The 26484-nt window shown below is 41.5% G+C and overlaps 1 protein-coding gene across 2 annotated transcripts in view; it reads right to left on the bottom strand.

Moving 5' to 3' along the window:
- Positions 1–1016: 1016 nt before the first annotated feature.
- Positions 1017–26484, bottom strand: part of PALLD (palladin, cytoskeletal associated protein) — a 478687-nt gene continuing 453219 nt past the window's right edge. For both annotated transcript variants that reach the window (XM_056114259.1, XM_056114261.1), the window contains 7 exons: positions 26325–26474; positions 16077–16171; positions 13558–13690; positions 7008–7215; positions 4780–4945; positions 4125–4258; positions 1017–2765 (listed from right to left, as the gene is read on the bottom strand). In XM_056114259.1, the coding sequence (XP_055970234.1) occupies positions 2593–2765; positions 4125–4258; positions 4780–4945; positions 7008–7215; positions 13558–13690; positions 16077–16171; positions 26325–26474 (1059 nt within the window). In that variant the 3' untranslated portion in view covers positions 1017–2592. The remainder of the gene's footprint in view (positions 2766–4124; positions 4259–4779; positions 4946–7007; positions 7216–13557; positions 13691–16076; positions 16172–26324; positions 26475–26484) is intronic.

The raw sequence follows: 26484 nt of genomic DNA, 5'->3' as shown, positions 1-26484 counted from the left end.
ACACCTGGCGATGCTCAGGGGTTACTCCTGGCTCATGCACTCAGGAATTGCTCTTGGCGGTACTCGGAGGACCATACGGGATGCTGGGAATCGAACCTGTGTTGGCCATGTTGGCTGCATGCAAGGCAAACGCCCTACCCGCTGTGCTATCGCTCCAGCCCTTTGAAAGGATTTTATAGATGTAAGGAGGATTCTTTCTAATTGAATGGGTGGCGGGGGGCGAGTATAGGGGTCATGCAGTGATGTTTGCAATGAATGTGACCCTTGACAAACAGGCCTCCTCTGAGCAACTGTGAGGAACTAAATTCTGGTACAACTATGTGAATCTGGAAAAGAATTTAAAGTTCCAGGGGAGAGTGTGGTCCAGCAGATATTGATTGTATCACCCTTCCAGAGAGCCCAGCTATGCCATGCTATGTCATGCCTGCAAAACTGTGGGCTATGAAGCGAGTGTTGTTTAAAACCTCTAAGTGTATACTTATTAAATATAGTGGCCACAGAAAACACAACATTTTGCTTCATGCAACAGCAACTATTCTTTCTTAAATATTTATTGATGTTAAAACCACATTACACCAGCACAACAATCCAAAATAGTAATGATAGTACTTTACTTTTTCTTTCTTATAAATACAACATAAAAGGTGGCAAATAATGCTACTTAATCCCAAACCCAGCGAGTTAGCAAAAAGTCACACTCAGAGAAATTTGGCAAGATATGACATCAGTCATACATCTACGCTATAGATAAGTTCATGAGAGACTTTGAATGGTAACTAAAATCCCATATTAGCAATGCATATAAATGTGGCAAAAGAAAGCTGTGCCACTCAGCATAGAATATCTGCCATTCGGTGCCCAAGTCTACTAGTGATTTCAAACCTGGCAGGTTGGTGTTCTTACAACGAAGTAGAAAGCTGTACATGTGAAGCAGTAATATGAAATATATGGGGTGGTACACAGATATAAAATTATTTTTTAAAAATACTATATATTGAATTGAGTAACTGAGCTAATAGTTCTGCAGCATTTTTATTATAAATAGTGAAAGATAAATGTGTTTTGCAAAAGGAATACAGTGTTTTCTTTTCATAGCAAAGTACCATTAAGCCTCATGTTTTATAATAGTAGGCCAAATTATTTCTTCTCCTTTAAAAAGTTATTGGTTCCGACTTAAAACCATCAAGTCTGGTCAGAATCACCTCAATCTAGCTGATGCAGAATCATATGCATTAAAAACAAAAACAAAAATGACAGCAACAATCCATCTTTGCTGATGCCTTTACAAACTATTTGGAACCTAGCACCTTTGTAAGCCAAGGTTGCGTGGTAATGTGGAATGGAACCAGTATTTTCCATTCACCAAATCTTGGTACTACTATTAAAAAAATAAAACCAAAAAAAAAATATGCCACAAATCTGTTTTTGTCTTCCCTAAGCCTCCATTTCCTTCCGGTAGACTAACTCCTACAGACAGTTTCTCATTTATGCCAATCTTGCAGTCTCATTCCATTTTCAACTTGCTCTACACACCTAAAATCTTCAACTATGACACAGACTTCAAGACACACTGAAATGTCCATAGCACATGTGCTCCAAACTTCCCGTTGACCCTGGACCCCTGGCTTCTGAATGGCGGTGCTTTTCACCTGCATTTTGTTTTGTGTTTGAAGAAAACCAAAGAAAAGCCTGGCCTTGTCCATATCTCTTGCCCCCGATACAAGTTTCTCTAAATGAATATAGTCTTAGTGTGCTGGTAATAATCCCTTCTTTCCCTTCCCTGCCAAACCCCTTTCTTCCAAATGCTATGCCTTGGTCATGTGGGTGCTTTGGATACCTTTCTTGGAATGGAGTGTAATTAGTTCTGCTTTATTCTGAATTCTTTATATTTAACTTAGCCTTTTAATGTGGGATGTCAATAAGCTTCCTACGAACGTAGAATGAAAAGAGACCACTCACTACACATAAAAAGAAAAGGTCAAAAATTAGAGGTTTTTAGCCCCATTAGAAATTTATTAGCCCTGTTAGAAAATTTGATGTGCACAAAATTTAATTCACTCCTTCTTTCTGATTTGCAAAGACAAGGCATTTTCTTGGATTTCTTTGTCCTCCCTGCTTCTGTTTCCCCCTTACATATTGCACTTGGTTCACGGTAGCTGTCAGAATACACTGCCCCTTGAGACTTATCTGTTTATTATTTGTGGTACAATTGCTCATGTTATGCAGCCCACATTATCGTGGTATGCAGCACCCAGAGCTAATGTTTAAAGGCACTTTGGATATTAAACATTGTGTTTACCTTAGAACAACTGATCTCCTTTACAGCATTTGGCTTTTCAGACCTCTTTAAATCACAGCAATTCCAAACATTGTCCGCTGGATGACGAAGGTGAGTTTTCTGTGCAATGTGTACATTTTTATGCAGCATCACCTACTAAAATTCTAAGTTTGGTATACCAAGTAACGCGATTATTGTTTTGGTGTTCCTTTCTCCCTACAGACAAAGGTATGCATTTGCTCTTTACATAATGTGATGAGGGAATGCAAGTTGGTCAAGGCACTGGTTATTTCCACTTTTGCGAGACTGTGGGGTTACAGGTCTTCGCTTTCCACCAAGCCGCTGTTCAGGGTCAGGTGAGACGCGTTGGCCTCAGGTTGGAAAGCTGCTTTGATGTCTAGTCCCTGGTCCGAAAGTGCTGCATAGCGGCTGGCTGAGGGCCGTACTTTCTTTGGCTTAGTGCTTTGTGGCTGCTGATGCCACTGGGCTGTAAAGAGAAAAAAACAATGTTTAAGACTTTTATTCCTTTTTTGGTTTTGGGGCCTCCCCTGGCAATGCTCAGGCTTACTCCTGGCTCTCTGGGAAGCATATGCGGTGCTGGAATGGATCAAACCTGGAATGCTGGCATACTAGGCAAATGCCTTACCCGCTATGCTCTATACTCTAGGCTCAAAGGTAAGGTTTTTAAAGCTAAGATATAATTTGAAAGACTTTGACGATTTCACATAAACATCAGAATGTATTCTATTATATTACAGGCACATATTTTGTGTGTGTGAAAGATGGACCATGTTCATAGCATCAACCCTAAAATTCAAGAATAGTTTTGCATTTTACTCAGGTATTTCAGGTTAGCTGTTGATAATGATAATGAGCAGGATGCTAAGACTTAGATAACAAAGACAAAATGCCATTTCACAGCAAGTACTACAATGGGAATCATTTGAAATGTTGCTAAGTATTTTAATTCTCACCCCTGTCCCTTTAAGAAAATCTTCCAATATAAATGCCACAGACATTATAGTCACTTGGTGTTAAAACATCCATGCAGAATACCTGTCAGTTGAAAGAAAAATTGGACAGTAGGGAAGATTGAGGCCTCTCATTTCCTGCAGAATCTAACAGTTCTTACTCAGAAAGGGGTAATATTTGAACAACCAGTCCCTTTTTCTAGTGTTTTTTTTTATGCCAGTAAGTTGCATGTTATTACTGTATGAGTTTGGTAATTCAATAAAAAATGATTTTCCTTAAGTTTATGATGCATTTACACACATACACAAACAAAGCCTATTGTTGAGCTGCTAGAGGACATAGATAAGAAAAGCACTGAGGCGCAAACTAGGCATTCCAGAATCGATAGCACACATTTGGAGTGCATTAAGACACTGTGATAGGGTCGTGTTATGGGAAGAAATGTTAAAAGGCAGAGCACAGGAACAAGAAAATATGAAAAAGTCATGTGGTTATGCCTTTCCTACTGTTATATCCTAGGGATGCTTAAATAATGAAGCCACAACTGTCTAGCCAATAGCAGAGGGAACTCCACATGCATATTTTGCTAATAATACAAGCTCCTGAATGATACTTGGGTATTTGTTCTCCTGGTGTACTTCACTATTAATGTTGAGAAACTATAAACAGAAAGAGAAAGAGCAATATGAAATCACTGGCAAATGACACACAATAGTTTTATAAGAGTGCAGGAAAGTAATGTGACTTGCTGTCCAGGTAACTATTTTTTTTTTTTTTGTAATAATAGCAGTGCTCTAACCTCTTAGCTACACAGCCTTGTGTCTTTTATTTTTAAGAATGCCAGAGGCTTGCAATGAGGTGAAGGGGCACTCACTGTAAACGTCCAGCCTGGCAGTGCAGGACACAATGCCCGCTCCGTTCTTGGCTGACACTGTATACCATCCAGCATCTTCTTTTGTGGCTCCCTGAATGAGCAGGCAGATGTAGCCGTGATTATCCTGGTGCATGCTGGAGGAAAAAAAAAGAGAGAGAAAGTCATTAGCATTCTAAATTTTTAAAAAGTGGCTCTGGACATGAAGCATCATTTTTAATGAGATCATTAGAAATAGCACGGTGCGAAGAGCAGCTAATAGGGTCATACTTCTTCCAGAGAGGCTGTGGGCCCCATTAACTCTAATGGGAAGCAAGAGCAGACGAGAAGAGAGGTTGAATACATCTGTGCACTTAATTTCCATTGGATGGGGCTGCCTTTATAAAAGCCGCTGAACAAATAGTTCCTCTATCAACTATGGAAGCAAATGGATCTATCTTTCACGTAGGAAGGTAAGCACTTAAACACACACACACACACACACACACACACACACACAAGCTCAAAAACATGTAATCATATATTAGGGGACATGATTTTTGTCTTGGTTATAGAAAATCAATAAGCAGCACTCCTGCACTTAATTTTCTGCACCTCTTTGTGCAAAGTGCATCTCTTGGACAGTGCGGTGATGGGTAGGGGAAGTCACTAGTCTCACCTCACACGGTCAGTGCTGTGAGTCAGGGACTCATTTTCTTTCTTCCAAAAGATCTGCGGCGGGGGCGCGCCCAGCACACGGCACTCAAGTCGAACTGGGTACCCGTCGGCCACGCCCGTGTTCTGCAGCTTCTCCACGAACACAGGGGCTCTGTGCGCCTCCTTGGCTGCGAGAACACGAGATGAACGATCTATCACTGACACACGAAGGAGGCGCGACAAAAGGCTGCTGCAAAAGCGATTCTGAAATATCGCTTAAATAGCTCCTTTCTTTGAAAGGCCATTTGTCACTTCAGGTGCTTTAAGACGCTCACCCTCTCCAAATTGTTCTTTTCACCAAGAAAGGTCCCCACGCTCCATTCGACTCATTTATTTTTCTCAATTAATTCACATCTGACAGGCCCATACAGCGCACTGGCCATCTGCTGTCCTGATTGCTGGTTCGCCAGGAGGTGAGATCCTACGTTGGCATCTGGGATGGGCGACCCTGCTCTAAGGATGAGGCAGTGCCCTGCCAGCCCTGACCAACCACCGCCACCTAGTGGTGCTCAGGTAGGCGAGTTTCTCAGACCTGGATCCACTCAACTCCCCTCCCAGCTGTCTGGAAAGCTACTCTCCCGCTTCTGAAGACTTCTAAGTCCTAGCATAAGTGAGACATGCACCCTAGGATTCAAAGGGTCGGGTGTAAAATAAAGGGGGGGCAGCTTTGTCAACAAAAGTTTTACACTCTGCAGATGATAATTTGTATTATTTGAAGGTAGTCATTGGAAACAAGACTTTATTATCTTGTCTAAACGCATCAGAACTAATGGTTAATCACACTGAGATGATTATCACGGAATGGGAAATTGTTCTCTTGGATCTGTGCTTGAAGCAATTTCAGTGAAAGGTGTTTCCTTTGGAGATGCCAGCAGCGAATAATTTAAGGATACACGTCTTCCCCCCCAGTCCTCCTGCCCCCAATCTGGTGTGACATCAAAAACAGAGCAGCCATGGAGAAAGCCAGGAAGAGAGAAATTTAACCTGGAAGTTTTGAGGGCCTGAGATTCACCTCGCCCATGCATTGTGTAGAGGCTTGGACTTTTATTGGGTTTTATATGGCTACCTGGGTAAAGTGAGAACAGAACCTTAGTTTCCACTATACTTGGGTCTCCATTTTGAAACAAGTATAGAAGCCATAAATGAGCCTGAATATCATAGGATCTCTGAGTGACAATAGCATCTACCCTTTGGAACACTGCTCTGGAGCATTTTCCTGATGCAGAGCTTCATCCACATTTTATGATTTTATCCTCATAAAAACGGAAGCATTACAAAGAGCTCATCAGAACCAACTGAGATCAAGTACATGCAGTACTTCGCACACAGAAGTGTGAGAAGCGAATGTGATATTTTCAAGAACAGAGATTAAAGTTCCTAATCATGCGCAGCTCCTGTCCATACGTTCAGTTTCCTTATCCAAGAGTAAGACTTCATATAACGTTACTTTCCTAGAATGTACCTTGAGGAGAATTCAATTAAAAAGCAGATCCTTGTTTAATTTGACTATGGTTTCTGGGGAGAGATGTCTGAAATCATTGCCATAACTGTAAAGAAAAAGGTGTGCAGAGAAGCATGATAAGCTAATTCTTGCACATTAACATTGTTCCTCTTTCTCTCTGAAACCCTGAGGAATTCTTTTGAGGAACCCAGCTTGGCCAAAAACCACATGAGGACAGTGGCCTAGAAAAGTGACTAAAATCCTTTTCTCTCTTGCCTAGGCTCCTGGGAGAGAGGCCTGATAAATAATAATGGCTCCAAGAGAAGAGAATGAGTTTGAGGGGTTGGGGCGAAGTTCTGCAGTTAGGCCTGGTTCCTGGCAACAACTGGTCCCCTGGGTACCACCAGGGTACGGTCCTGAGGGCCCAGGCCTGGGTATCTGCAGCACTGCGGAGCCCCAGCTGCATCACATCCTCTAGCCCTTGCACTGAAATACCAACCCGGCCGGCTGAGAATTGCTGGTGAGGGCCCAGGGCCTCCTGAGCACTGCTTGGGAGCACTACCCCTACCCCAGCCCCCAAGTTTCTCATTTTCTAGGCCTTCGGACATGCCTTCACTGTCTCTTCCGATCATACAGTTTTCCTGAGCAGCCTGGCATAACTTCCGTCATGGCCACCAAGGCAGGGTCAACTTATGCTGCCAGAGCGGACATGCCCCTTGGGAGTGGGAAAGGGCTACGGGCGCCCCTACCTGCAACGACGAGCTCCAGGCTGAAGGAGTTCTGCCCTGCGCGGTTGGTTGCGATGCACGTGTAGATGCCCGCGTCTCTGGCCGTGACGGGTTCGATGATGAGTGAGTGGACCCCATTCTCACGCACCAGCATCTTGTGCGCGCTGTCAGGCCGGATGGGCTTCCCGTCGAGTTGCCAGCTCAGATCTGGGGTGGGTAACCCACTGACCTAAACCAGAAAGGGAAACACTGTTCACTTCTCTCCCCTCCGACAGAGCAGCTCGTGCTGAGTGCAGGCAGGCCCTGCCGATTGTCCCACTGGGAGGAAGACCGACACTCGGGTGCCTTCAAACCTTTCCTGAACTTGCCTAGACTCATGCTGGTTTCTCATGGAGCCAGGTGAAGAACAGTGAAATAGGGATTAGAACATCCTCTGCTGACCGGGGCTGACGGCAGGGTCATAAAGATTTCAGGGAGGATGAAGTAAGCCCCAGGCTCCGAGCACCCCCCTTCCCCGGGGAAAAAACAAAGACGTCCAGCCTTAATAACAATGACAGATACTCAGCTGCCACTTACGCACTCCAGGCGCCCAGGACAGAGCTGCTGTAGCTATGGAGACATGAGTTAATGCATCCATCAACACCCAGTGCTATGACTAGTTTATAATCCCTGAGACTAAGTCAAAGAGCCATAGGAAAATTACCCAGGAAGCCATCCCCACAGATTAGCAGCACAATGGAAACAGCACGGCGGTGCTGAGACCATGACAGTCGTGTTGACTGGAGATCAGATAAAGGCATATTTCATTGCTCAGAATGCTGCGCTGCCAAGGGCAGAGATGGGTGCCACTGCAGTTCATTTTTATGGCCTTTAGCCTTGATTCAAAAGGGCAGGGGTGACAAAAAAATACTTTTAAAAATAGGTCTTTTAGGAGAGAGAGAACACAAGGGATTGCCCTGCCACAGAGGCAGGGTGAGATGGGAGGGATGGGGGTGGGAGGGATATTATCCATGGTGGTGGAAAATGGGCACTGGTGGAGGGATGGGTATTTGATCATTGTATAATCGAAACCCAAGCACAAAAAATTGTAAATCTACAACTGTACCTCATGGTGTTTCACTAAAAATAAAAAATAAATTAAAAAAAATACTCCAAAAAAAATAGGTCTTTTAAATCCCCTACCCCTAATTCACAAAAAGTGGGAAATTCTGAACAAAAAGATGTCAGTTGGATGCACACAATTCTTTTGAGGAACCCAGCTTGGCCCAAAACCGGCCCGGTGGAGCCAGAGAGATAGTACAGCAGGTAGGGTGCTGCCCTTGCCCGTGGCCAACCTGAGTTTGATGCCCAGCAACCCATATGGACCCCTGAGCACCCCTGGGAGGAATTCCTGAGTGCAGAACCTGGAGTAACCCCTGAGTGTTGCCGGGTATGACCCCAAAACAAAACAAAAACAACCAGATGCAGAGTAGGTACAGCGCTTGCTTTGCATGTGGTTGGCCAACCTGGGTTCATCCCTGGCACCCCTATGGTCCTCCAAGCACTGTCCTGAAGAATTAAGTCTTGAACAATACCAGGTATGTCCCCAAAATAAAGAAAAAACCAAAACACAAATTTCATGCTTGGGGCGTAATGCGCTTTTATATCACCACCGGTGGCTTCCACATTCAGAGGTGGCAAAGGGCTGGAGAACTGTAAGAGACGACGGTGGACATATTTACAAAGATGGAGAGAATTTGCAAGCATGCAGCTGGCTGGCCACCAGGCTGTCTCCAAGTTTGGGAAGTAGTGGCATGGCTTGTCCCCAAATTCTAGCTAGCCTGGAACAACAGGGCCATGAGGAGACAGTCTGGTAGGACAGAGGCCCAAAGCTCTGGGTCTCCTGGGCCCCCAGACTCATCACACACCTGAGCTGGGCTTCTCACTCCCGTGAAAGCAAAGAGAAAGGCCTGGTAGTCTCTCCTTATTCTAACCCCCTACCTAGATTGTTGCTTTCGCAAAAATCTCAGCTTGATCTCGGGAACTGTAGGTCACTGTGAGCAGGCGATAACCCAGCAGAGCCAAGCTCTGAGCTGGGGGGCAGGAGGGATGCTCAGTTCCAGGAGTGGGATTAATTATTTTCCCTCAGAGTCTGATACCAAGCCTTAGGTGATCAGTGTCTAGGAATATACCTGAAGGGTTAAGATGGGGGGAGTACTGAGGTGAACTCCAGCTGATGCTATAGTCCTGGACTTATTTTAATGACTACCCCTCCCTTCCAAACAAAAAAGCCTACATATGCTGACACTTTTTGTTTTCCTGAAACAGGAACATTCCATCTGTTGTTCGTGTGATACGATTTTCTACATTTATACTCAGGTCCTACTGTAACCGTGAAATCAACAAGCAGAGATTAAAGGCTAGGTATTTCAGTGCAGTGAAATAATGTTATCATATCTCCTTCTTAAATATAATCTAAAATGGAGCTAGTATGGTGACTATTCAGGGAAGGTACTTATCAATATTCCTACTTCCATATGCAACAATATTTTAAAGTAAATCCAAGACTTTATGAAATTTTACTTTTCTATAGCCCAGTATATTTAAAAAATTTTTTTCTGTCAGTTACAATTTCCCTTTTATACCAAAAATAGTGCTACACATAAAATAGTATTACACATTTTTTATTTTTTTATTTATTTTTTTTATTTTTATTTTTATTTATTTATTTTTTTTATTAGTGAAGCAACATGAGGTACAGTTGTAGATTTACAAATTTTGTGCTTGGATCTCGGTCATACCACGATCAAATACCCATCCCTCCACCAGTGCCCATTTTCCACCACCAGGATAATATCCCTCCCCCCCATCCTCCCATCCCCCCATCCCCCCCGCCACTGTGGCAGGGCATTCCCCCCTGTTCTCTCTCTCCTCCTGGGCGCTGTGATCAGCCAAAGAGGCATTGAGTGGCGAACATGTTCAGTCCAGTCTAAAATAGTATTACACATTAATTGTCCTCATTAATATCATCTAATGATCTATCTAAATAAAATTTACTTCTGTTGATGAAAATATTATTTTACAGGTAGATTGTATGAATTCTTCCCCCTTCCCCCAGACTGCATGAGTTCTTATAAACCAAAAATAAAGTACTTACACATATACATATACACACAATGAAACACAATTTGTGTACTTTTACTGTAAAAAAGAATTATGTGGGGCTGGAGCGATAGCACAGCGGGTAGAGCATTTGCCTTGCACACAGCGGATCCGGGTTTGATTCCCAGCATCCCATACGGTCGCCCAAGTACTATTAGGAGTAATTCCTGAGTGCATGAGCCAGGAGTAATCCCTGTGCATCACCGGGTGTGAACCAAAAAGCAAAAACAAAATAAAATAAAAATAAAATAATTTATGCTGACAAATGACCTGGCACCCGGGCTGTGCAGGAGGAAGAAAGCGGCTTGGAACGCCTTCAAGAGCATTGAAGAAATAGCTAAGAGGACGAAGAACCTCCGGCTCCGGGCACATCTCTTCGATCCCCCTGTTCTTCCTGCATTAATATACGCCTCAGAGACCTGGGCCCTACACAAATAGAATGAGAACGCTATTTGGGTCTCCCAAAGAGGAATTGAAAGAGCTATGCTTGGAATATCACGTTTCACTCAAATGAGAGAAAGAATCCGGAGTTCCGACATCCATTGATGATCAAGAATCAGGGACGCTGTCTCGTTTGCCAAGGTGTCAAAAATCAGATGGGCTGGTCACGTAATGAGATTTAAAGACGACCACTGGACTAGAGCTGTTACCGACTGGATTCCATGGGATGTCAAAAGACCGCGTGGCCGCCCACCTACCAGATGGTCAGACTTCTTCATCAAGACCCTGAATGATTGGTTTGAGTCTGTTCGTGTTCCCAGAATGAGCAGATACCATTGGGCTACACTAGCACGCGACAGGGATTAATGGAGGTGTTACTGGCGCCCGCTTGAGCAAATCGCCGATTAACGGGAAGTCAAGTGATCAAGTGATGCTGAATTAGTTAAAAATACACTTACTTTTTCTGTACATTTCCACAAGCCCATTTTACTTTCTTGAAAAAAAAAATGTAAAGCCCAAATCCTCTAAGACTGAAGCACTTAAATTTGTGTCTTGCAATCCTAGAGAGGGCCAGCAGAGGGCACCCAAATAATTAAAACCTTTCTTTTTTAGTGCTAACTAACGGGGAGTAGGGTTTGGGCGCCAAGTCAGTCAGAGCTATTCTGAGCTGTGGTTCAAACATTGCTGGCCTCAGGATCCTTGGAGAAGTTGATTAAAGCTCTAGCAAAGGCAGTTCTGCACACAGTGCAGTGTTCACATATCTAATAACACTCGCCTCTCCAAGCTGTCGAAAATGGGTCTAAAGGAGACACTCCAACTTTTCTTAGAAAATGAAACAGGGATGCTGAGAGACTGCAGAGTGGGTGGGGCACTCACCTGGCATGCAGCTGACCCTGGTTGGATCACTGACACCACTTTCGGTCCCCAGCCCCACCAGGAATGATTGCTGAGCATAGCTGGGTGTAACCCAAAAACCAGAAAAAAAGAAAAAAAAAGGAAAAAAATAAACAGAAAATGGGTGCTGGGGATATGGCTCAAGTTGATTAAAAGAGTACGTCTACAACTGTACCTCATGGTGTTTCACTAATAAAAATAAATAAATAAATAAAATTTAAAAAAAGAATGAGGATCACAGATGTCATAATCAGCATTTCAGCATGTTTATTTTCATTTTATTTTTCCATCTTAGACATTTATTTATTTATTTTTGCTTTTTTTGGGTCACACCCGGAGATGCACAGGGGTTACTCCTGGCTCATGCACTCAGGACATAGCCCTGGCGGTGCACGGGGGGGCCATATGGGATGCTGGGAATTGAACCGGGTCAGCTGTGTGCAAGCAAGGCAAAAGCCCTACCCGCTGTGCTATCACTCCAGCCCGAAATTGATTTATTTTTAAAAGAACTTTCCAACCAAAGGGGGTTAGGGAAACCCCTCCAAACCAGATGGCTTTCTTGGCAATTGATTAAAATATTTATAGAAGAAATAATGCCAATTTCACAAAAATTCCCAGGGAATACAAGAGAAGGGAGAACTTACAAACTTCTTTATTTAAAAAACCTTTAACTATGAAAACTCATTTTATATGAGGCTAGGATTAACCCCATAGCAAAGTCAAACTAAAGCAATGCAAGAGAGAAAACTGCAAACCAATACTTCATGAACACAGATGTAAGAAATTCCCCAAATATTAAAAAAATGTAATTTACCACATCAACAGGATGAACAGGAAAAGCAGATGACCATCTTAATAGGTTAAAGACCCTTGATAAAATGCCTGACAAAAATTCCAAGCAAGCTGAGAACAAAGGAAACTTTCTACAGCATAGTAAAGAGCATCTATAAAACAAATCTACATATAATAAGATACTCAGGATGGAAGATTTTATGTTTCCCCCCCTAAAAGCAAGGGCAAAACAGGGATGTACACCACTTCCAGTCAATAGCCTCAGTTTGAGGGTATTAAGGTTAGGAAAGAAAATTTTGTTTTGTTTTGTTTTGTTTTTTGGGTCACACCTGGCGATGTGCAGGGGTTCCTCCTGGCTCTGCACTCAGGAATTACTCCTGGTGGTGCTGGGGGACCATATGGGATGCTGGGAATAAAACCTGTGCGAGGCAAACACCCTACCCGCTGTGCTATGGCTCCAGCCCTGGGAAAGAAATGTCTTAATTTAAAAATATAAGCATCTTGTCAAGGAGGCAGGCTGGAGAAAAGAGTATGAGGGGGAGGGAACCTGGGAACTCTTTCTTTTCTTTTCTTTTTCTTTTTTTTTTTCTTCTTTGGGTCATACCCGGCGGTACACAGGGGTATTCCTTGCGCTGCACTCAGGAATTACCCCGGCAGTGCTCAGGGGACCATATGGGATGCTGGGAATTGAACCCGGGTCAACTGCATGCAAGGCAAAGGTGCCCTACCCGCTGTGCTATCACTCCAGCCACAAACCTGAGAACTCTTGTGGAGGGAATAAAACACTGGTGGTGGGATTGGTGCTGGAACATAGAATGTCTAAAATACTCTGAATATACGAATAACAGCAAATCATGGTACTTTAATAAAATTTAAAAATTAAAAAATGTAGGCATCATCTAAATAAAACTGGGGGGGGGAACAAACTAAGTGCAAAGGAAACAAAATTATATAAATTTTAAGAACAGAAATCAATGGGGTTGTTTTCATTGAGATAATTCAAAGTTGCCAGAAGCATGCTTATTATTTCAACAAAATGGAAAACCTGAGAGGGATAAAAACTATCAGTGATTTTCCTGGAGTGTGATATATGGAGTTTTAAGTAAATAACATATTTATTAGCAAAACTTTAAAAGTAAAGGAAGATTTAAAATAATGTATAAGTATCCAGCATATTTCTTGAATAAATCATAAGCCTGAAAATATTTGCAAAAGTTACCTATATCTTAGGCAACTTCTCTAAATAACAAAATAAAAATGGCAATGAGAAGTGATAGGTTTGTCAGTGATAACAGATACTTACTTTGCAATCCATTCTGCAGAGTTTTCCTTCTTGAACAGTGAGATCTCCGGGTGCTTGCAAGAAGTGAGGCCTGAAGAATCTCTCCTGAATGGGTTCATTTTCATCTGCACTGTCCCTTGATCTAGAGCGAGGTCTTAAAACAAGAGAATTGGTAGTCATTGTTATCTTTAAAAAAAAAAAGTACAGGGGCTGGAGCGATAGCACAACGGGTAGGGCGTTTGCCTTGCATGCAGCCAACCCAGGTTCAATTCCCAGTATCCCGTATGGTTCCCTGAGCACTGCCAGGCGTAATTCCTGAGTGCAAAGCCAGGAGTAACCCCTGTGCATCTCCGGGTGTGACCCAAAAAGTACAGGGCACCAATTAAACTTCCTCACCTGATTCTTACCCCCAAGATTTATATATTTTTTTAAAACGTCATAAAAGCAAAAATCCTATCTCATTTGGCAGTTTATTATATGTTTTTCTACTAGTTACATATCTTCACTACTCCAGTCCTTTAAGCTCATTTAAATCATAAAAAGGGAAGTGGGGAAAAATAAAGCACTCTTTAATAAACTTTTCCCTAAATATTTCCAAAGCTGTATGAGGAGTAGCGGCTGTTGTTCATTTATTCATTGCCCAATCTTTTTTCAAAAGAAACAACCATATCCTGCCCTAGTGACTTTAAATTTATAGGAAACAAAGTTAACTGTTTTGTAAAAATTTAACGATCACAATCACGATCACGACCACCCTGTTGTTCGTCGATTGCCTCGAGCAGGTGCCAGTAACGTCTTCTTCGTCCTAGCCCTGAGATTTTTTTTTTTAAGTGCCATATTCAAGGCTTTTTCAGGGTTAGGAGAATGAGATCCATCATTGTTACTGGTATTTGGCATATTGGGTATACCACGGGGAGTTTGCCAAACTCTGCCGTGTGGGCAGGTTACATTTGGTAGCCTGCCAGTTTGTCCAATTTAACATCTAATAAAAATTCCTTTTTATATTAATCAAGATTTTATTTTAATAAATTATAAATTATTAATAATTTATATTAATCAAGAAAACAGTAACATTTTTAGGATTTTTTGCATCACTTTTCATGTGCTGTAAGACATTTTTTCTCCTTTTAAAATAAATATGTGAAAATCTCATATATTTTGGGGGCATGCCTTATGCCTTTAAGTAGGGTGCTACGGGCACCACTAAGCCAAATACAATTTAAGTATCAGGGAAGGCTCGAGAAAAGAGCAAGACACCGAATACAAATTCTGCCAGCCATCACTAGAAGTGTAAGCATACTTAGAAAAGAATCGAAAAAGTTAAAGTATAAAAAGTTAAAGTATAAAAAGCTAATACTTATCAGCTTTTAAATATAGTTTTTCCATGCACAGATTGAATGTAGGAGCAAAATGCTTTACTTAAGAGACATAAGGAAAAGTTAAACAAATGTATTGAAGACCCTAGACCCTGCTACTAAATATTTTGTCATTCTAGCCAGGGATGCAGGCCTGTGAATTTGTGACCTGACAGTGCCACCAGTGACCAAATCCTTAGGAGTCAGAGTTGCCTGGGAAAGCTGAAATAAGTACCCAGCAGCCACAGGAGGGGGCTCCGATGCAGCTTCCTGTCTGCTGCTGTTCTCTTGTTTTCCTTCTGTTTTTTGAGCGAGCCCTGCCTGTAAAATACCTGAGCAGGGACCCAAGGGGACAGGCTGCACCCTGACGCTAATGAAGTGTGTCATTAAATGGTGCTGTCCTTTCCTGGTCCTCACCCCACTACGTCTTGGGTAAACTCAGGCGCTCGTAGGAGTGGAACGCACACTATTGTTAGCAGCTGTCTACTGAGCATTTGAAATAGGACAAATCTTGCTGACAAGACTCATGGTTTGGGTCTGGAGAGAGAGTACAGCAGGTAGGCGTTTGCCTTGCATGCGGCTGACACCAGTTTGATCTCCAGCACCCCATATGATCTCCTGGGCACAGCTGGATGTGGCCCAAAGAAACAAACAAAAATAATAGGACTTATGGCCTAAAGTAAACTTATCTTGGCTGAGGATGGTTCAAGTGGTAGAGTATATGCCTAAGCCCCAAGCATGGCCAGGTATGGCCTTGGTCACTCTTGAGTCCTGCTGCAATCATCTCTCATTCTGCAAATGATGTAAACTTGTTTTCAAAGTAAGTGGCTAAACAGTGAACCTAGCAAAGCAGCTATTTTTTTTTTAATTCTAGGAGCAATGGATTTAGTACATGCATACCAGTTACTACCTATTTGATTACTAATGTGCCTACGATCTCAGATATACTAGCTATACCAGTGATGGTATATCTGAATGCATGTAGCATGGGTCAGCAACTGCCCCTTTCCTGACCCTTCCCCAGCTGCAAAGGTGTATAATAACCAGGAAGTCAGACACTGGTGACAGTGAACAATCTCAGTGACATTCTGTCTTCTACGAAAGTTCACTTCTGTGTTTGTATTACATAATGACTGTGTTGAGTTTATAGGTAGAAAAATAATACAAAGGGTTTGTCTGAAATACCTTCTGGCATGAGGATGGCCGGAGGGCGAGCGGGGACTTCGGCCTCTCTGGTTGACAGCCTGTACCATTAGCCGTCCGGTACAGCTGATGCGGCCCTGTCAGAGACACCAGGGAAAGATGTTATTTGCATTGCAAAGCAACCAGCCACTAAGCTCCTTCAGATGTATTGTCCTATGTCCTGTCAGCCATTTTTTCTTCACAGATCCCGGGCTATAACGGTGACCACACAAACCCCACTCAGAAACAAATGTTCACCCGAGGTAAACTCAGTAGAACTAGCTTTATACTCAAAGAACTTGAGTAACAAGGTCTCAGCCCGAACTATTAAATGAACTTGACTGCTTTATCTAGGCTGGCATTTAAAGGTGATCACCCTTGCTGGGTTCACTGTAGACTATAAGGATGCTCCCAGGCAAAAGAGCATAAAGTTATCTGTCTTGTAGTATTTTCCAAATGAAATCAAATGGACTGATTTTAGGGTTTTTTTTAAAAATCTGATCTTTTTAGTATTAGATTTAAAGGATGTTAGTGGTATGTGCCCAAAACCATACACTGAACAAGACAGCAGCACAATAAAATGAACATTATATAAGAATAATATGCCTGAGAATGAACAGGAGAACCAAATGAATATCGGACACCATGTTTGCAAGAAATGAACATATTTGAGTTGGCAAAGCCATAATAAGTTCAATACCTTTGCCTTTGTAATGAAAAGTCACATTTTATTTCTTTAACTTACTGATTGAATAGCTGATAACTTACGTGAACTGAGAGAAGTAATAGAGAATGCAGATGGTAGAAGGAAGCCAGCCATTGATACCTGGCTTTTTAAAAAAAATGATGTATTTATTTATGTATTTATTTATTTTGGTTTTGGGGGCCACATGCAGCAGTGTTCAGGGCTTACTCCTAGCTCTGAGTTTAGGAATCACTCCTGGCCAGCTTGGGGGACCATATGGGGTGCCTAGGGTTCAACCCAGGTCAGCAGCATGCCAGGCAAGACCTGCTGTACTATGGCTCCAGCCTGGCATTTTGATTTAGTCACTTCTCTGTCACCTGCCACTTTGCCTTGTACTTTCATATCATGGCATTTCTTAGACCTCAGGAACCAATCTCTGCTGCCTTCAAACTTTGAAAGTTTTCTTCTGCAGCTTGCTCCCCTTCTCTCAGCTGTCATAGAACTAAAGAGAAGTAGGTTTTATACTCCGTTAGGCTGTAGTTTAAAGGAGTGTTCTGTGACTAGTATGAATCTTCTCTCTAGACCACGAATACTTTATCCCCCTGAAGGCTGTTTCTTATCATTCCTGTGTCCATTGAGCAGCACTTCTAATGTCCTTCAAGAACCTTTCCTTTGCATTCACAGCCGAGATGATTGTGGCACAAGAGGCCTAACACTTGGCCTAGATCAGCGTCAGCAAAAGCTTCCACAACAGTGTAATCATTTCTAACTTTTGTTCTGCACTGAGTGGCACACGACCCTTCCTTTCATATGAATACCTAGGGCCAGGGAAAGCTCTTCACTGGTCTGACTTTAATCGTGTGTTCCAGGGACTAAGAAGGCGTGAGGAAAGGGAGAGGGCCATGAAACAACTGGTCAGCCAAGCTCTCAGAATTGGGATTGAACCCAGGTCAGCTGCACACCAGGCAAGAGCTCTATCCCCACTACATAGAGTGTAAGTCTGTTATATGATGTGGGCCCACTTTGTGGCTCCCCAAAAGCAATTAGTAACATCAATATCATAGATCACCACAACATACACAGTTATTAAAAAGTTTGAAATTGGGGCTGGAAAAATATTGCAAGATTTGCTAAGATGCTGACATAGAGACGTGAGATGAGCACAGGCTACTGGAAAAGGGGCAAAACAGACAGTCTTGCTGGATGCAGGGATGCTGCAGGCCTTCAGTGTGTAAAACACACATCTGTACAGTCCAGTGGTTAAGATGTAGGAAAAACCAGGCATACCTGCACTTCCGGTGGTACCAAAAGGGAGCAACCAATGAGAAAACCTGGCGAACTGCAGCTCAGACAGATGAGCAACCCTCGATGCTCTAAGAATAAAAGCTATCACTGACTCCCAGTTTCACACCAAGTGGCCAACACTGGCAGACCACAGCAGAGGCATTCTGTGTCCTTGAGGAACTTCCTGAATTCAAACTAAGAATAGGCTACAGTGTGGGGAGGGTTCTGGTGAAGGGGGAAGAGAGAAGGAGTCAGGGAAGGCAAGATCCAGCCAGTGGGACTCACAGCTTTCCACCAATTTCTTTAGACCCATGAACACCCAGATCAGGCAAAGGTACGCAGGAATGTAATACAGATAGAAGAATTGGGACTTCACAGATAGGAGGTGGTCCCAAAGTCTTACACCGCTAGATTTGTCACTTCCTCTAGCATTCACAATATTTGTTTTTGAAATCATCGTTAAAACAGTGCTTTTCCTGAAAATTTCCAAGGAGGTATGAAGTATGATATTATGAAGGGGAATTACTTCTAACCAAGATTAATTGATTAACTGTCATGAGTTTAGGTCACATAGTAAAATCCTTTTATGCTAGGATTTGGCAAATACTTGGCATTCCTTAAGCTAGCAGTTTTATCTCACCATTCCAAATGTGTATCTGCTAATGAAAAAATCTGGATGTGACTTGCTTAGAATTTCCTCTACTACCTCCCCAATTAAAAAAAAAATAAAAACACCTAACTGATGCATCTTAGTGGATATTTAACAAATGAATGCTTAAGACCCATGATTCTTTTTGGAACTTTTCAATTTTTATTGTACACAAATACCTTCAGTTGTAGTGATATGGAATATGGTTCCCTTATTTGCTCTGTAGTTTCGGCAAGTAATTTAACTTTGAATAGATTAAAATATATTTATATGGGGCTGGAGCGATAGCACAGCGGGTAGGGCGTTTGCCTTGCACACAGTTGACCTGAGTTCAATTTCCAGCATCCCATATGGTTCCCCGAGCTCCACCAGAATTAATTCCTGAGTGCAGAGCCAGGAGAAACCTCTGAGCATCACCGGGTGTGACCCAAAAAGAAAAAAATATACATATACATATATATTACATAACAAATAATTTTTTTCTTTGTTGTATAAAAACCAGAAGATTTAACCAGATTTACCCAATGTTTATGTTAATATTAACTAAGCATTTATATGACAGAAAAAGAATATAATTTAAATTTAACCAATCAGGTTGAATTTCAAGAAACATGTTAGTAGCTTAAAAAAAATTCTATCCTGAATTTGAATTTCCCAGGGACTCTGGGAAGACAACTAAACTTGTTCTAGCTTTTTCCCTATAAAAACTAAGAAGCTTTCTCAGTCCCACAAGAATGCTGTAAAGGTTAAATGACATAACCCAAGGTCAGTGAGTAAATATCAAGGAGCCCTTGATATCATAGATTATCATTAATAAATTTATCATTGCTGGTACTGTTGGTTACATGGGTTTGAGATATGAAATACTTGGCAAGCATCAAGATGATTTTTCAGGTAATTCAGTAGCTTATTTTTCAAATGGATAGACTTTGCAAGAGGCATATTCTTTTGTCCTTAGTTTGATCATTTCAAAATAATTCTTCCTCAATGCTACCTCTATGCCTACTACATGCTGTGATGTGCCCTAGGAAGCTTTGAATGATATTCCTTAGCTCTGGAGACAGCCTGGGTTTGTAAGATAATCTGGTCCTTTATAATTGAGCAGACTTTCGATGGAAAATTAATCTCTTAAATTTATTTTTTCTGCAAAATAGAACCATAAAGTTGATGCTGCCCGGATTCATATAAAGTTACAATGAGTTAGTAGGTATAAAGGGCTTGATACTGTATTTTGTACTTAGCAAAGGCTCAAAATGTTAATTATAGCACTGAATGTGGATATAATTATAGTAATAACCAGATGAATATGAAGCAATATTTTTTGTTCAATCCCATTTTCCCCCATATGTAATGGAGTTGGTTTTTCTGGCTTTCTTTGGTATTTGTTTACATGAAGGAAAAATGAAATAATAATAGTGTTAGCATGGAGCGGCAGAGAATATGTGAGAGAAGATAAACTTTTTTTCTGCCAGTTTTTGGGCGACATCTGGCAGCGCTGAGAGCTATTCCTAGTGATGCTTGGAGGACCATGTGTTGTGGGGTTCAAACCCGAGGCTCCTGTGGAAGGCAACCAAGCCCTTTGAGCTATCTCCCCAACCCAGACACCAACCTTCTTAACTTATTCTAGCACCTACAAGATGCAAGACACCCAGATTTATCCAGTATGTTTATGCTGATGGCTTTATTTCTGGTATAAGATAGGAAGTTGTTCTACTCAACTCAAACTACTTGACTTTGCTTCGGATAAACCCTGACTCCTCTCACTAAAAAGGTGATATACTTTTATGGTTTTCAAGATTTTTACCACTATTCTTAGAACTTAATACACAAACATTGCTACAGAATATTTATTTCCTTAACACCCCCAACTCAAGTAAAAAGGAACTTGTCACCTTTTTACCCCTCTACTCTTATGAAAATAAAAGGAAAGACTGGTCTTCAAAAGGGGCAATTATCATTTGGTAATAATATTACATATTACTGGAGTGATAGCACAGAGGGCAGGGGCATTTGCCTTGCATGTGGCTGACCTGGGTTCGATTTTTCTGTTCATCTCAGAGAGCCCGGCAAGCTACCGAGAGTATCCTGCCCGCACAGCAGAGCCTGGCAAGCTCCCTGTGGCATATTCGATATGCCAAAAACAGTAACAAGTCTCACAATGGAGACATTCTTGGTGCCCACTCAAGCAAATCGATGAACAACGAGAGGACAGTGCTACAATGCTAATAATATTACTAGCCAATAGAGGACCAAGAGCAAGCACTGTGAAAATATTCCAATAGATATTCCAATAGACTTTTTTTTTTGCTTTTTTGGGTCACACTTGGCAATGCTCAGGGATTCCTCCTGGATGGGATGCTGGGAATCGAACTTGGCCAGCCACATGCAAGGCAAACACCCTTCCCGCTGTGCTATCGCTCCAGCCCGACTTTTGGTGTTTTTATATTAAAAAAAATCCAGAACTCAGTGAATCATTTTTGAAAAGATGTCTCCAATTGCACACAGTCTAAATCTCAGGCTTTTAAGGATGTTTTATTTATGACAAAATTCATACAAAATTAGCCTTAAATAATGTTAATCATACTAGTGTGCTAGTTAACCCTAGTAATAGTCATAATTAGTGTGTACTGATGTACATTAATGCTGTGGCATTTCCTTTTATTAACACTGTCATTTCTATCTGCTTTATTATTAACACATGAAGCAGTAATGGAAGTGAATGTTTAAAGTGAAGCCTGGAATGAGTTGGGAAACCTTATAATGCTAAAAACAAGGCACAATCAACAAACCAGCTTCTTAAATTTAACTCAGCTGTGTGTTACTTTCCATTCCAAACAAATCCACAGAGTTTAAAGCTATAGTACAAGTAATGAGTTTGAATTCTTAATGCGATCCTGTATTAACATCCAGCTTGTAAAGATTATTTGATGCCTCATGCAAGGCCAACTATTTATATAATATGGAAATAACATGTATAGTTCCTAGTTTATGAAATTTGCCACTTGTATACATACTGCAACTTGAGAAAACATCAAACTGCAAAACAGCCATTCTAAAAACCCAAGCGCAATAGACAGTAACTTAGCAACACAGCAAAACAGAGTCAAACATTCTGTTTAGATTTGGTTGTGTCTTAAAGATAGGATTAGAGTCTAAAATAAACTATTTGTGATCCTCATTTTGGCAATGTTTGGTGCAGCCCTGCACTCCCTCACTATTTCACTAAACTATGTGCTTTCTCTTGCTTGGGAGGCATAGAGAGTCTATGCCTCTGTGTCGAGCTGAGTGTTCTAGCCCAAGCAGAATCTGGATGTACTTCAATAGCTAACGTGTTTCTTATTCCCTAACGGTTGAGGCAGGTGGAAAAACATTCTATAAAATATTCTGCTGCACTTTAGCATTTTCCTCTTTTCCTTGGTTCTCACCCCTTTCTCCTGGCCGCTGTCTGTAATTATTTCCCACTGCTCAGGAAAGCTGGACCGTCTGTGTTTCATTACTGAACCGATTTTTCCACTCCAGCCTTTTCCCTTTCCCTTGGTCATTCCACATATGTAAGCTGCAGTGTACCAGAAATAAAATAGACACAGTTGTCTCCCTTTCAAATCCAACTACTTATAAAATGTAAAAAGAATTTAGGTAACTGAAGGGGATCAAGAAAACGTCAGCCCATAGATGGTGGAAAATGTACCCAGGTGAAGGGACGGGTATTGGAACAGTATATGACTGAAACCCAATTATGAACAAATTTGTAACTGTGTATCTGCATGAGATTCAATTTTAAAAGAAGAGAGACTTCAAAAAAAAAAAAAGAAAAGAAACTGTCTGCTTTCTGTTGACTATGTACTATGCTTTGGGGATTAATATCTCTTAAAAAGTTTAGCTTTTAGTAAACTTTTGAAAATTTTTATTTTTATTTTTTTACAAGGCCTGCTTATGACATGGCACTTTTAGATTATGCTCTAACCCACAAATGACAAGAGCAGTGAGATATCTTAAAAGATAATCACAAATACTGTAAAGTTGGGATTATGAAATGTTCAACATTTCTATTATGGTATTTCTACAGCAATAACTGATAACTCATGCTATACATTAAGTTAAAAAAAGGCCTGCTACATTAATCACCTCTTTGCTTTCAAATAGCTAATGAAGTTTATTCTAATTTTGTTTCTGTTATTTTTTTTTGCTTTTGTTTTTGGGTCATGCCTGGCGATGCTCAAGGGTTGCTCCTAGCAATGCTCAGGAGACCATATGGGATTCTGGGGATCCAACCTTGATTGGTCACATGCAAGGCAAGCATCCTCCCTGCTACACTATCTCTCTAGACCCTGGAGTTTTACTCTTGACATTGGAATCAACCAGGCAACATGCCCAGAAACTTGGAACAGCAAGTAATACCAAATGATGTAAGTATAAAATGCTCTAATAATTTCTTTTTTAAAATTTAATTTTAGGCACTATGGTTTATGATACTGTTAATGCTTAAGTTTCATAGAGAAAACATTCCAGCACCACACCTTCCCCCAAGTGTCCGCTTCCCTCCACCACTATCCCAGTTAATAATTTCAGTTTGAGTTCTAAGTGCCCGTTTTTACAACCTTTTTGTTTTCTTCTTTTTTTTTTGTTTGCTTTTTTGGGTCACACCTAGCGATACACATGGGTTACTCCTGGCTCTGCACTCAGGAATTACTCCTGGCGATGCTAGGGGATCATATGGGATGCTGGGAATCAAACCCAGGTCAGCCACGTGCAAGGCAAATGACCTACCCGCCGTGCTATCGCTCCAGCCCCTTTGTTCTCTTCTTGAGTTCCTCCCCTCTTACGCTTGCCTTGGTAATTCAATGGGAAAGGAAAACAAAAGTCGCACCCCCTTTACTTAAAATGTTGGGTGAATTCATCTAATTTTGGCATATAATTGGAATTCTAGATATTAGGAAATTCTTTGGCAACTGTCTCTTGGGGTTCTTTGAATCTTTTGCTCCCTTTGGGAGACCCCCCTCAAAACCATATTGGTGTCTGCTTTATTACAGGTGTTATGAGATATATAGTGAGGAGGGCTGGAATTTGGGCCTTATTTCATCTGAACCTCTCTGGGCTTTATTTGTTTTTTTCTTCACAGGTAAAAATAGCTTCGAAGTTGGTCCAGGTGCTGAGCTAGATTCGGGGAAGCAGCGTCATCATCATTGTTCCAGGATTCTGGTGTTCCTCATATCCTGTATTTCTTTTGATTTCTTTTCCTTCCTTTCTTTCTCTGTTTACAAGGGAAATATTCAGTAACTGGCCTTAATCTAAGACCTTATCATGGTGTGTAGGTAGTTTCAGTGCTCAGAGGTGGCTGAACCCAAAGTTGGCCTGCCGCCTTCAACTCGCAGGTCAGGAGCTGGGGGTCCTTTCCCATTTAGAACTTTTCCACATGTTAAAAATACAGTTTTCTAAAAGAAGACTAGAAACAGACACACAATGTAAGTTTTCCATGTTTGTTCTTTTGAAATTCTAATAAACTATTCACTAGGAAAAATGCCTTGAGTACTGATGAGCACTGTTAAGTATATTACTATAATATATCTGTCTTTCTTGGGGAAAAGGAATCCAACTTGAAGAATAATTTTGGGCTTAACTAAATTCTGAGTAGTCAAAAAACTAAAAAAATCAGTTTGTCAACTGTCAAGGAAATATACTCAAAGTCAAATTTTTTAAAAGGTGAGCTTCATTTTTTTGTCCTTCAAGTATGCCAGGCATAAACACAAAAGTGGGCTGAAGTGCAACGTTTTTATACAGGCTGGAATTTGCCGTTTTTCCAGGTGATCGTCATACACTGATTGAAAAATCAGAGCGTCAAAAAATGCATTTCCATGGAAACTTGTGGAGAGTGCAGTGTTTGCTGTGCAGATCTGTGGCAAATCTGTTCTTCATTCAAATTGTATTGCAGAAATATCTTTCCATGAGAGTATATTCGAACAGGATAAACATTATACTGACTTTCATTTTTATTTCCTTAAATAATACAAAAGCTTTATTAAATAATGTTGAAAATAATAGCACTCTATTATTTTCTAAGAGGCAGAGTGCAGGCTGTCTGCCAGAGAGAGGGCCTGAAGTGACTTTTAAGTGTGTAAACTTTGCTAAATTGTGTCACTGTCTAACAATTACTATTTCCTTTCAACAGAATAATAAATATGAAAGGGTATCATATATATTTTTAAAATATGGCTCTTGTTAGTTATATATTATAATTGTTAATTATTAGTTATACATTAAAATTGCTATTTTTTATTTTTAAAGTGGATTATTTATGTGACTTCTGCAGACTTTGTCAAATTAATTTTCACATTTTATTTTTAGGGTATGAATCACTTCTTCACTTCTTCCTCATCTGGAGGTCTCCCAGATCTTGCTCATGGACTATAATATGCAAATAGTCCATAAAAATGAATTTACTGACTTGATTTGGAAACATGATAATTAAGAACTACCTCTGAAATTCTAGGAATCCAGTGATCTCTGACCCCAAAGGCCAGTACAGGAGACGATGCAAAAAAGAGAGTCCTGAATATGCTACAGAGCCATTATTCAAATTGCAATTTATCTCCACTTATTAGTTATGTGTATATTTTTAAAACTATTTTGCTTTCGCTGGAGCGATAGCACAGCGGTAGGGCGTTTGCCTTGCACGCAGCCAACATGGCCGACCCGAGTTCGATTCCTCCGCCCTCTCGGAGAGCCCGGCAAGCTACCGAGAGTATCTCGCCCGCACGGCAGAGCCTGGCAAGCTCCCCGTGAGGTATTCGATATGCCAAACACAGTAACAACAAAGTCTCCAGTGGAGATGTTACTGGGCCTGCTCGAGAAAATTGATGAACAACGGGAGGGCAGTGACAGTTACAGTGCTTTCCCCCCAGTGTTCTACTCCAGCATAAACATGCTGCTCACTATCCTTTCCTCCATACTTTTTCCCAATAGAAAGAAATCCTCAATGAAGTTATACTACCTGAATGTTTGCTTATTGGCTTGTTTCCAACGTGGGACTTTCCATCATCCAACTATCTCACTAACCTCAGAGTGAGTTGTGCTTGTTAGACCATCTGCACTGGAACTACTCCCACGGAACCATCTTCGTAAACTATGTGGAGTTAAGTAGCTTACAAATTTTATTTTAAATTAAAACAAATTTTTAAGAAAATATTTAAATAAAAATTTTATCAGCTACTGTTTGATATATTTTTAAAAAATCTTTTAGGAATTGTGGACACCTGTCAGTGCCCAGGGCTTATTCCTGGCTCTCTGCTCAGGGATCACTCCAGGCAATGCCTGGGGGACCATATGCGGTGCCAGGGGGAATCAAACTTCCTGCAAGGCGAATACCCTACCAGTTGTACTATCTCTCTGGTCCTCAAACAGGCATTTTATAAACCCACATACCAGGCTGCCAGGACCGGACCGAGGGCGGACGCCCTGCTCTAGCACGCCACCTACTGGAACAAACGCTCAGGCAAAGGCACCGGCTCTCTGGGCACCCAGGTGGATGCTAAACCTGGGAGAATGGTTTCATCTTTCCGGTAAACAGCTCTTGGGGCCAATAAGCACCAGCAAGCTGGAGTCCTGACAGCGGCCTCAGGCCGGGGACCTCAGTTACCTGGGGGTTGGCAGCCATGATCGTGTAGTTGCCGTCATCGTCCAGGGTTGAGGCCGAGGTGTGGAGCGAGCAGGTCCCGTCCAGATCTCTCTGAAGGATGTAGTGGTCGTTCTTTGGCGAGATCTGCTTCCCATCCTTAAACCAGTATATCTGGGAAAGA

The sequence above is a fragment of the Sorex fumeus genome, unplaced genomic scaffold (assembly GCF_029834395.1).
Source record: "Sorex fumeus unplaced genomic scaffold, SorFum_2.1 ptg000024l, whole genome shotgun sequence".
NCBI classification, from domain to species: domain Eukaryota; kingdom Metazoa; phylum Chordata; class Mammalia; order Eulipotyphla; family Soricidae; genus Sorex; species Sorex fumeus.
Note: the sequence above shows the minus strand (reverse complement) of the source record. Positions and strands in the feature narration are given on the sequence as shown.